Source organism: Glandiceps talaboti, chromosome 1 (genome assembly GCF_964340395.1).
Source record: "Glandiceps talaboti chromosome 1, keGlaTala1.1, whole genome shotgun sequence".
Taxonomy (NCBI): Eukaryota; Metazoa; Hemichordata; class Enteropneusta; family Spengelidae; genus Glandiceps; species Glandiceps talaboti.
This window is the reverse complement of record NC_135549.1, coordinates 2,157,254-2,170,318: the sequence shown is the minus strand read 5'-3', so window position 1 is coordinate 2,170,318 and position 13,065 is coordinate 2,157,254. Positions and strand designations below refer to the sequence as shown.

Here is a 13,065-nt window from a genome sequence, read left to right as displayed (position 1 = left end):
CACCTCTTCAAATGTATTTCCGATAAAGGGCCGATATTTGTTGAAAGAGATAAAATAAAATTCTTTATCCGATGAAATTAATTATATAAATAAGTAGATTCAATAAATATTACACAATAGTCATGTCATTTCTATCTTTTCAGCCATTTTATTTGGCGCTATTTCCTAGATCTATGACCCCTCTGACCTGACCTTCCTTTCCCGCGTTTTTTGATCACGAGTTCAACTACTCTAAACTTCACAACAAAGCTCGAAACCATGGCGGTGAGTATTCGAAAGTTTCACTTGTTTTATTTCGAAATTTTATCACAAGTGGTTATTTCGGTGTGTACTGTGATGTGAAAATAGTGTGTGTATAAAACTTTTGGACTACATGTTATGTTTTGTGAGTATTGCAAATTGTTTACCGAGCGTGGATTTTAAATTTTAAAGCTATCACACATTCAGAGTACTATCAATAGCATGTGCCCCATTGTCAGCTGCGAATCGAGCAATGTGTACGTTGTTCTTATTTTAACGAATTTAGATATGTGTGCTTGGTTTAGGTGTAGAATTGTTAAAATTGTCAACGTCAACATTTTATTTTTGGTCTAATATTTTCCCTTATCTACGATCTTAGTATGTTGTGCAAGTAATAAAACTTTCAAACATTGAATTTGAATGTCTATTGTGTAAATTGATCTGACACGTGGTATCTGTCAATTTTTCTGCCAGCTGTTTCCAAATGGTATTTATATCAAATTACACTATTAAAGGTGACGTTGTAATACTTGAAGTCCCCTTATACCTCCATGCTAGAAGAAATGTTTCTAGTTGTGCAATATTTTGTCCTATCCAAATGCCCCTATAATGTTTAGTAAACAGAGCTACAAAACATACCATACCGTCATTGCATTCAAATTGTCCTGACTCTTTTTACCAAATTGTTGCATTGCTGAATTGCAAACTTCAAAGGATAAAAATAAAGAAGATGTCAACAGGTCAACTCCAATTTGTACAAAGGGACAAATGCCATTGTAGTCTTGCTATCCTACATCGAATCTTTCAAATCTCTCTAGGAGGTTAGACTAGAGACCATGTTGGCACCCAAACTATGTCATCAACTCATTGTCACTGTATACTCACAAAGATCATTCCACATAAATAGGTATTGTAAAGTCACTCCAGAAAGGAGGAACTTGAACAGCTTGACAGATTTTTTTGGTTTGATTGTAACCATGGCAACATGTGTTTGGAAATAACACCTCATTGATGGAGATGAAATTTACAAGTTTGATAAATTAAAGCCTTCCATCAAGATCAAAGACTTAATTTTGTAAAAAAAAAAAAATTGTTTAGATTTATGTCTTGAATGATTTGATTGGATGTTACCTTGACATAAAATTAAAAGAGAAAAAAAGAAGAAGACATTTCTTCAAAAGAGACTTAGTCTTTTGAGAAAAGAATTATTCTCATTGTTGCCTTATTTGATTTTAGGAAAGTATGTAGACATTACTGATTTGATCCCAATTGATACATGTTACTTTCAGGACCGTAGAGACAGATTATCATCAGAACCATTTTCAGATCCAGCCAGTCAAGGGGAGGGTAGATCAGAGAGGGGTTTATTTACCTCAAGTCCAGGCCGTAGCGATCTTCCACCATTTGAGGACGAATCTGAATTACTGGAGGAGAGGGAGGAGGAAGAGGAGGATGGTGAAGAGTTGTTTGGAGATCGTCTAGAACAGTAAGTTGTAGATGTTTGGAGATTGTCTAGAACAGTAAGTTGTAGATATTTGGAGATTGTGTAGAACAGTAAGTTGTAGATATTTGGAGATTGTGTAGAACAGTAAGTTGTAGATGTTTGGAGATTGTCTAGAACAGTAAGTTGTAGATATTTGGAGATTGTGTAGAACAGTAAGTTGTAGATATTTGGAGATTGTCTAGAACAGTAAGTTGTAGATATTTGGAGATTGTCTAGAACAGTAAGTTGTAGATATTTGGAGATTGTGTAGAACAGTAAGTTGTAGATATTTGGAGATCATCTAGAACAGTAAGTTGTAGATATTTGGAGATTGTCTAGAACAGTAAGTTGTAGATATTTGGAGATCGTCTAGAACAGTAAGTTGTAGATATTTGGAGATCGTCTAGAACAGTAAGTTGTAGATATTTGGAGATTGTCTAGAACAGTAAGTTGTAGATATTTGTAGATCATCTAGAACAGTAAGTTGTAGATATTTGTAGATCGTCTAGAACAGTAAGTTGTAGATATTTGGAGATTGTCTAGAACAGTAAGTTGTAGATATTTGGAGATCGTCTAGAACAGTAAGTTGTAGATATTTGTAGATCGTCTAGAACAGTAAGTTGTAGATATTTGGAGATCGTCTAGAACAGTAAGTTGTAGATATTTGGAGATCGTCTAGAACAGTAAGTTGTAAAACAATAAATTGGAAACAAATGCAACGTTTTAATCCGTCTACTACGGACATTGATCACGCAACGATTTAATTATTCAGTGTTGATGTCTCTATCTGGAAAGATGAAAACGTAGCATTTGTTTCCAATTTATTGTTCTATAGTAACTACATTGTACTGTCTAATTGATTCTTGGAACCATGAACAATATATTCTCCATTTAATGATAACAAATTTTGTTTCTATGACTACAGGGATTATCGTCCTATTCCTGCATTGGATATCTATGAGGAAGGAGAGCTTGATGATGAATCATACGATGATTTGGCACCTGAAGTCCGTGCTGAAGTAGAAAGAAAATTGAGGAAGAGAGACAGAGATGAAGCACTGGCAACAGGACGTATTAGAAGAGGGTTGTTGTATGGTAAGTTAGACTTTGTAGAGATTGTTATCTTTAATTCAAATATTACAGACTATTTTGGTATTTTCTGATTTATTGTTTGTGTAAAATATTGAAGAGTGAATCACGACTAAATTAATTTGATTATATAATCTTCTTTCATTGGTTAGCTTTATTTTGATTCCAACTAAAATACTGACTAATTTTTATTCAGCAAGTGCTTCAAAAAGAAGGGGAGAACCTTTTACAGATGTTTAAGAATTTTCTTTTGATACCTAGATGAAAGTGACGAGGAAGAGGACAGACCAAGTCGGCGTAGACGTCTTGCTGAAAGAGCTGCTGAAGGTGTTGAAGAAGATGAAGAAGTGAGTGAAAGTTTTATTATTGTACTTAAAGTGATATTATTATTAGGTCTTCTATCTGTACTAAGGAGTATAATAATAGCCTTCAGTGATTGGCTTAGATCATATCAAGTTGTATGGACTATTGACCCATAGTGACCTCAATTTGCATATAGGGACACTAGTCGCATTCTATTTGCTGTTTGGTAATATTGTCGTAACACTGAATGACAGCGATGTATTAAAATGTAAAAAATTTCTTCCAAGTCAGATAAAAATGAATGCATAACATAGAAATAAATATTGACTATTATTATGATGCTGGCAATCATTAGGTATTATTCACTTTTTACCAAATAGCGAGGGTAAGAATTATTCTAATGCCTTTTCTATCAATATTGAGAACTTGCAAAGCATGAGTGATGTATAGATATAAACTGTGTATCATGTATAGATATAAACTGTGTATCATGTATAGATATAAACTGTGTATCATGTATAGATATAAACTGTGTATCATGTATAGATATAAACTGTGTATCATGTATAGATATAAACTGTGTATCATTTTAGATATAAACTGTGTATCATTTTAGATGCTGGAGAGTATTGAAAACTTAGAAGATATGAAAGGACATTCAGTGAGAGAATGGGTTTCCATGGCAGCACCCAGATTAGAAATCTACAACCGTTTCAAGAATTTCCTCAGGTCTTTTGTAGACTCCAAAGGTCATAATTTGTACAGAGAAAAGATTAGACAGATGTGTGAAAGTAAGTTTTGTTATCTTTTTATGTCCAAGTGTTGTGTTTTCTTTCACTTTCTTTGATGATAAAGGACTCAACGTACTTCCCTAACCTGTATTCCAAAGCTAGAATACAAATACTAGTATGTTGGCATCATGCCCATACATGTAGCCAATCAAACCACAGTACCCATACATGTAGCCAATCAAACCACAGTACCCATACATGTAGCCAATCAAACCACAGTACCCATACATGTACATTTAGCCAATCAAACCACAGTACCCATACATTTAACCAATCAAACCACAGTACCCATACATTTAGCCAATCAAACCACAGTACCCATACATTTAGCCAATCAAACCACAGTACCCATACATGTAGCCAATCAAACCACAGTACCCATACATTTAGCCAATCAAACCACAGTACCCATACATGTAGCCAATCAAACCACAGTACCCATACATTTAGCCAATCAAACCACAGTACCCATACATGTAGCCAATCAAACCACAGTACCCATACATTTAGCCAATCAAACCACAGTACCCATACATTTAGCCAATCAAACCACAGTACCCATACATTTAGCCAATCAAACCACAGTACCCATACATGTAGCCAATCAAACCACAGTACCCATACATGTACATTTAACCAATCAAACCACAGTCTATTCCTGCTTACTCCTGCTTTGGTAGAGTAGTGTTTACCTACTCTTGTTTTTGAAAAGCACATTCTATAAGTGAATGGGTTTTGATGAATAATTCAACTTCATTGTGAAATATACTTGTGTTATTCTAACTACTAGAGCATTCACTCATAATAGGTACAAAGCTCTGACCAGGTATTCAGATGTGGTAAAAAAAATGGCAGCATATCCAAGTGGTACTAAAACGTTTGGAAAAAGACAGGCTTGGTTAATACCTAACCTTTTTATGTATCTATATCATACTTTGTCAACTCAACTCATTATAAAACTTAAAATTTGATAGCCATAGATATTTCCTTCATTTCTAGATATACATCTTTCTTTTTTATCCTTTAGGCAACATTATAAAACTTCAAATGTGATAGCCATAGATATTGCCTTCATTTCTAGATATTCATCTTTCTTTTTATCCTTCAGGCAACAAAGAAAGTTTAGTGATAGACTACAACAAGCTGGCATCAGGGGAACAAGTGTTGGCATACTTTCTACCAGAAGCACCAACTGAGATGCTGAAGATATTTGATGAGGCAGCTAAAGAAGTTGTCTTGTCTATGTATCCAATGTATGAGAGAATTGCTAAAGAAATCCATGTACGAATCGCTGAATTACCACTTGTTGAAGAACTCAGATCTTTAAGGTAGGGGGGCTCAAAGTGTACATGTTATGTTTGATGGTGAGAAATATCCAGAGTTTCTTTGCCATGTTTTTATCACTTATTGGTGAGTTTTCAATCAGTTAGAGATGTACTGCAACGCGAACAAAATTCTGTTGCCTGTTATACCGCAGTGAATGTTGAGACAAACTTGGAAACAAACATTGGTTGTCTGCCAATGTGTATAATAAACGTTTTCATTTGAGTTTAGTACTGACAAAATGACTGAAAATAAGATCAGCCTACACATTGCACTAGATGATCATCAATAACTGTTCATGTAAACCTTTATCATTTACTTTACAAGGGGCCTGAAATACACACTTTAGATCTATGTTGTAGTAGACACTGTTTTTACAAAGGAATATGCATGAAAATGTTTCATTGAACCAACCAATACTTCATTACTTTCAAAATCTCAAGAAGACAAAGTAGAAAACATGCATTGCAGAATTTGCATGAAAAAAGTGCCACTAATTGTTCAAACAACAATTTTGACTTTTTTTATCCAGACAACTACACTTAAATCAACTGATTCGTACAAGTGGTGTTGTTACAAGTTCAACAGGTATACTTCCTCAGCTTAGTATGATTAAATACGACTGTAGTAAGTGTGGTTTTATCTTGGGACCATTTCATCAAAGTCAAAACCAAGAAGTGAAACCTGGTTCATGCCCTGAATGTCAGTCAACAGGTCCATTTGAAATTAACATGGAACAAGTAAGTGAATTTCACTCTAAGTCAGGTCAGTGTTTTGATTGTTGTATTCACAGAGTCAGTTTAGAAGTGTTTGTCATTCCAAACAAAGTAGAGTTAGTAGGTTCCAAGGAACACCTTATCACCAGTGTGTCATCTAAATGAGTTAAAAATTGTGTGGTGGGGGTTGAAATAAAACAGAGTTTACTTGTGAGCTGTCACGTAGTGAGGGATAGGGTAACACCATGTTTTGGAGTGTCACAAGAAATTGCTATGCATTAGTGCTACATCAAATTGGCTTCATATAGAACTTAGAAGGCACAATTATGTATAAGCCAGAGTAGAATGAAATTTCCACATTAACGTTTGAATTTCTCAAAAGTCAAGCATTGATAATCAGCCAATTTGTCCAAAACTGATACCAAATACCACCATTTCTCATTCCATATATCAGAAGGATTTATATCAGAGTGTAGTGACAACCAATATGGAACCATATGACCTCTATGGAATAGGAAAAGTTTTATATCGGTGGTTAATACTCGAGATAATTTAGAGAGATCTACCATTAGATGTAAAATGTTCTATTTAGTAGTATAGCATATACAGTAACTATTTACTCACCATTGTTTGTTTGTTTCTACAGAGAGTGTACCAGAACTACCAGCGTATTACAGTAACTATTTACTCATCATTGTTTGTTTGTTTGTTTGTTGCTACAGACAGTGTACCAGAACTACCAGCGTATTACAATTCAGGAAAGTCCTGGTAAAGTAGCTGCCGGCAGACTACCAAGATCTAAAGATGCCATATTGCTGGCTGATTTGGTTGACTGTTGTAAACCAGGGGATGAAATTGTGAGTATATGTAATGTGTTTGTTGCCAAATAGAATTATAGAATAATGGCTGGATACAGACTTTTTTAAATCTAAAATATATATATATTTATTTGCAATAAAAGAGTGCCTGTTTTCGAAAATTGACTTGTCCATACTTTTGTTGAAGTAGCAATATTTTAACTGCCAACAGTGTACCGTATTTGTTACAGTTGGTAGATCAAATCAGTGGTGATCACCGGTAATTTTTAAATTTTTTAAATTTTGGTTCTTCATCATTTGTCTGTAGGAATTGACAGGTGTTTATCATAACAACTATGATGGCTCCCTCAACACAGCCAATGGTTTCCCAGTATTTGCCACAGTTATTGAGGCCAACCATATCACCAGGAGAGATGACAAGATGGCCGTCGGCAGTCTTACAGATGATGATGTCAAAACTATCATTGCCCTGTCTAAAGATGAAACTATCAGTGAAAGGGTTAGTATGATGCTTGAAATCTGTGTCAGATATTCTCAGTTTGAAAATTGGAACTCTGAGAGTGCAAGCAGCTGTTATGGTATGCTTCACATCTCAATCAAATCAGTGATGATTACAGACATATATAATTGTAAATGCAACTTTTCTTTCATCAAAACTACAATTTTTCAAATATTGATATGAACAATCCCATGTTGTTTACATAGTGTTTAAAACGAACATTGATTTTTTTCTCCAGATTTTTGCAAGTATGGCGCCCTCTATCTACGGACATGAGGACATCAGAAGAGGTATAGCATTGGCTATGTTTGGTGGTGAACCCAAGAATCCTGGTAAGTTTATGAATAATCAGATTTATGTTAATTAGTTTAACCTGACTTTAATTAGAAATACTAATTACAATAGGTTTTACATGAACAATATTCAGTGTGAATGATTATGAGAAAAGATATTCATGTTTGTTGTAGTACACATTATTTTTTATTTTGATACATGTGTATTTTTTCCACGGAAAGTACTTCAATCAGATAGTTGGTATTGTCATCAATCAGTCTGTTGCTAACCATGTAATCATGTGAATTTTGAAGTTTATGATTTCTAGAATTCCAAATTACAATTTCCAACTGCAATGATTGTGAAATAGGGTGGTTTATTAGCAGCTAATCAGAATTGGCATATCATCACCCAATCAGAGGTGACATATTAGCCAATCAGTTGTGGCCTATCACAAGCCAATCAGACATGGTACATCACCAACCAACCAGTCACATATCTTGTGGTTTTGTTATCAGGTCAGAAACACAAAGTCAGAGGTGATATCAATGTACTGATCTGTGGTGACCCAGGAACAGCCAAATCACAGTTCTTGAAATATGTAGAAAAGACTGCACCCAGGGCGGTCTTTACGACAGGCCAGGGTGCATCAGCTGTTGGTTTGACTGCATATGTGCAGAGAAATCCTGTATCTAAAGAATGGACCTTAGAGGCTGGAGCACTAGTATTAGCTGATAAAGGAACATGCCTTATTGATGAGTTTGATAAGGTAAGTGTATGCCTGTATATAGATCAATGAATAATATTGCAGAAATGTACCTGATCTGAAAAATGCAACTCCTGTATGCAAAGTATGCTAGGTTGTAAAAGGGATCATCTAATGCTAAGTGGGAAGTTCATATGTCCCTGACATACATAAGACAGGATTTGAATACACGATGTTTTACCACGTTGATTAATACCACTTTTACTTTCCATTCAAGTTCAGTTTATAAAGCAGTGCATTTACAGTAATGTGTGTTTTGATACATTTTGATATCACTAGATGAATGATGCAGACCGTACCAGTATCCATGAAGCCATGGAACAGCAGAGTATCTCTATATCCAAGGCTGGCATAGTGACGTCGCTACAGGCGAGGTGTTCTATCATTGCAGCCTCTAACCCTATTGGTGGGCGATACAACCCGTCACTCACATTTGCTGAAAATGTAAGTCAGAAAATTTGGTTTGGGAACCCCAGTAAAATGACTAATATAAGGATATATAAGGAACTTGGGTAGATATGACATCCCTAACAAAAACACTGACCTATGATTAACATTGTCAGGTGACAAGTTGGTAACCCTGGCAACAGACACAGGGTCACTCACTTGATAAAACTAAAAATATTGCACACTATATGATGTCAGATTCTGTATATTGTGTTAATTTTCAATTGCAATAAATATCATAAATGTAGACTTTGTCTCATGCTTTCAAATTGTTTATGCATTTACATATTTTAGTTACTGAAGTTTATTGTTTTCTGTACCTACAGGTTGACCTTACTGAACCAATTTTGTCAAGATTTGATGTGTTGTGTGTAGTGAGAGACACTGTAGATCCAGTAGAGGTATGTCAATTTGATGTGTTGTGTGTTGTGAAAGAGAGACTGTAGACCCAGTAGAGGTATGTCAATTTGATGTGTTGTGTGTTGTGAAAGAGAGACTGTAGATCCAGTAGAGGTATGTCAATTTGATGTGTTGTGTGTAGTGAAAGAGCCACTGTAGACGCATTGATGATGGTAAATTTTCATAGAAATGTGTACAACCCATAGCACCCAAGTAAAGTGATCCCACTGTGTGACATACTCATTGATAACATTTCATGCCATCTATATTAGCATACTAGTCGGTGACAATTTACAAGTTGTTAAACATTGTTGACAGATTTATGGTTAGAAGTCACAAACTTTGAGCACTAAATGACATTACTATGTGTACATTTCATTTTAGGATGAGTTACTGGCAAGATTTGTGGTTAGCAGTCATATACGACATCATCCGTCCAGTAACCCCAATGACCCTGATGCACCTTTACCTGTAAGTATGTTATTTATGGAGTCATATCAAGTGTACAGACAGACAGACAGACAGACAGACAGACAGACAGACAGACAGACAGACAGACAGACAGACAGACAGACACAATGAATGTTAACTGTGATTCCTAGTATGGACAGTATATCTGTTTGTAAGTCACAATGTTTTGTGCCACCCTATTATATAGAGAGGAAGACTGACTATGCTGAACAACAAGACATCTCTTACAATCTAGCATATCAGGTGTACATAGACAGTAAATTGTCATAAGTAAAGTTTTCACAATGTCAACTGATTGTTTGCCTGTTTGCTGGGATAGAATTACTACAAAAATCACAATAATTTGACCATGAAATATAGTGAAAATGACTTTGCAAACTTAGTTTAGTTTGTGAATCTGTGATTTCTCAATCCTGGTTTTCCTAACTAGTATTTATTTGTGTACAATCGAATACCCCTAGGAGAAAGAGGATTAACAGGGAATGCAACTCCAGGAAAAAATGTAAAAGCATTTTCATGAGTCAGTTCATAATTTCCCATCACATACATTTCATGCAGTTACCCAGAAATGTCAATTTGAGATTTCTAGTCTTGCTATGCTGTTAGGATGGATATCTTATTTGTTGAGAAGTTTTGAAAAGTTTATAAAAAATGTTAGACACTTTTGTGTAAAATGAGGTGTACTCCTTGTAATATTACTACCTATGCTTTCCTTCCTTACATTTTTTATTCTTTTTCTGGTGACACAGGAACTACCTACCATTTCTGGAGTTGAAAAAATCCCCCAAGATTTACTGAAAAAGTACTTGATTTACTCCAAGGAGAAAGTTCACCCCAAACTGCATCAAATGGATCAAGATAAAGTTGCCAAGATGTATTCTGAGCTTAGAAGAGAGTCCATGGTAAGTCTGACTATTTGACTTGAAATTTTCTAACGCATGTCTACTCTGTTTAGTAGTCACACACAGCTTTTGTATTCACCCAATTTTTTTCTAAGGGCAGTAAGAAGGTAAACTTACCTGAGTTCCCCAAACATTTTGCTGGGGTGTTTCCCTCCAAAATTCTATTACAATGTATGGGAACTATGCCAGTTTTACCAAATTTACCTCTGCCTGTTACCAGGGTTACCACACCTTAGCAAAAACACTGTCACCAATATCTTTTAGGCATAAATCAAAGATCTACATGAGCCCAAGTTCTTTTACTACATTTTCCAAACTTTTGTGGAACCCAACTGAAAGGTTTTGACCAATTTACTCAGTCAATGTTATAGTTACTTGTAGTTTTGGAGATAATTTTGTTACACTGTATTCTTGTAAGAAGACCGTGATTACAATAGTCATGCACATCTTTGCTGCTTTTCAGGCAACCGGAAGTATTCCCATCACTGTTCGACACATTGAATCTATGATCCGTATGGCAGAAGCTCATGCCAGGATGCACTTAAGAGATCATGTGAATGAAGATGATGTGAACATGGCAATACGTGTAATGCTGGAGAGTTTCATAGATACACAGAAATACAGTGTTATGCGTAGTATGAGAAAGGTAAGAGAAGATATGAATTCAAAGTAAAATTGGACATCATTTTAGTATCATTTCATTTGTAGAGTTTTCTTTTGATTCACAAGTCAGTTCTCTGAGTCTATCTTGTGTTGTCGGTTGAGAACATTTGCACATCGATACAGAGTATGAAATCAAAGTTATGTATCCTACAGTTATTACCATACACACTCAGATTGCCAAGGATTGAAGAAAGAGTTTTGTCATTTTCAGTCCATTGAATATATTATGCTATGTCTGTTGATTATGTACTAATATCTGACTAACATGTCTGGACTTCCAGTGGTGTCCAATTCTAGGTTAAGATATACTGGCTCTCAGTGAAATGTGCACAAAGTAATGTCTACCAAAACTCAGTAATCGCATTATCAGAAAATACAGGTATACAACTCTTGGTAATTTCCCCACAAAACAAATTCTTCATTTTTTTCTGCAGACTGAGTTTGTGAGATTGCTGTCTGATAATGGCTTGAACTTGATCCAAACATTACATGTAATAACTGTTCTTTTACCTGTCATTGTCTTGCAGAACTTTTCTCGCTATTTAGGCTTCCGTCGTGACAACAATGAACTGTTGTTGTTTATCTTGAAACAGTTGGTACAAGAACAAAGCAGTTTTCATCGTACACGCCATGGCGGTGAACAAGAATACATTGAAATATCAGAAAAAGACCTTGCAGAAAAAGTGAGTACAGCCATTGTCATAGCAACGGACAGTTTGTTATATACCACATTTGTACTGAAAGAATTTCAATGTTCATTTTATTGTCTGTCCACAATTTTCATTCAAAATAAAGCCTAAGGCAGCTTCTTCTTTTTTTTATACCTTCAATATATTGGTAATTTATTTTCATTCATCCTGATCTCATCTGTCTAATCTGTCTATTTAGATAACTTAACAATTACAGAGTTTGTCATATTTTTTCTGGCTGATTTCCATGGTGTAATAAAATGCTTCTGATCATTACAAAATGTTTTGTTCAATATTACAACTGTGTTTTAGAAATCTATTCAAATTTCACCAGATTTCTCCACTTTCTGAGTAAAAACCCACTTATTTTAATTTGACAGGAATTTAATGTCCTCTTTTTCTTTATCTGTATTTTATAGGCAAGACAGATCAACATCCATAACTTGGCTGGTTTCTATGACAGCGAGATTTTCAGAGCTCACCGATTTACACACGATATGAGGAGAAAAGTCATTGTACAGTCTGTGGTGTAACTTTGCTAAGGAACATGATATATTATTATATATTGAAAGGATAAATGTGATATATATGAAGACAATCAGAAGTATTCAGTATTGTGATTGCATAATTGAATGTGTACTGTAATAAAGACGCTATGTGTGTGGAACACAATACTGTGAAAATGGCATAAACAAGATGGCTGCCATTGTCTACATCAATGAATCCACCATTTTCTGACTTTTGCACTGTATTCTGAAACTTCTTGCAGAAAAATAAGTCTACTCCCAATTTGTATACAGCAACTTACGAGTTGTTCACAAATCCCCCCCCCCCCCCCAAAAAAAAAAAAAAAAAAAAAAACTATTTGGTTGTGTATGAAGAGTATTCATATCAGAAGGTATAATCTGACATATGCTATTTGTGTCATGTGGCATACATGTACTAGGGAAACATTTTGTAAAATTTCACAAAATACTATGAACAGCGAGAACAGTTTGTTGAAGACATTGGATTTTGTTTATGTACTAAATATCAGACTGTATAAAGTTTTCTTAAAAAATGAAATCATAATCATGTGAGTTTAATGTGTTGTTTGATACTAATGTACAAAATAGTATGGTAAGTGTGTTAAAAGTAAAAAGAAAGTTGTTATGAACACAAAAAAAGATGTGTCTAGCACAGTTGTAGTTTGT

General features: G+C 34.9%; 1 protein-coding gene across 1 annotated transcript; it reads left to right on the top strand.

Annotated features, from left to right (window-relative positions):
* Positions 1-211: 211 nt before the first annotated feature.
* On the top strand, positions 212-12,696 carry LOC144437205 (DNA replication licensing factor mcm2-like). Its single transcript, XM_078126103.1, has 18 exons — positions 212-264; positions 1,530-1,726; positions 2,649-2,818; positions 3,074-3,159; positions 3,732-3,906; positions 5,015-5,234; positions 5,762-5,969; positions 6,668-6,802; positions 7,071-7,262; positions 7,501-7,594; positions 8,054-8,304; positions 8,581-8,745; positions 9,075-9,149; positions 9,532-9,618; positions 10,368-10,520; positions 10,984-11,166; positions 11,711-11,866; positions 12,292-12,696. The coding sequence occupies exons 1-18, from the start codon at positions 259-261 to the stop codon at positions 12,403-12,405; spliced, it is 2,667 nt and encodes an 888-aa protein (XP_077982229.1). The 5' UTR covers positions 212-258; the 3' UTR covers positions 12,406-12,696.
* Positions 12,697-13,065: the final 369 nt, after the last annotated feature.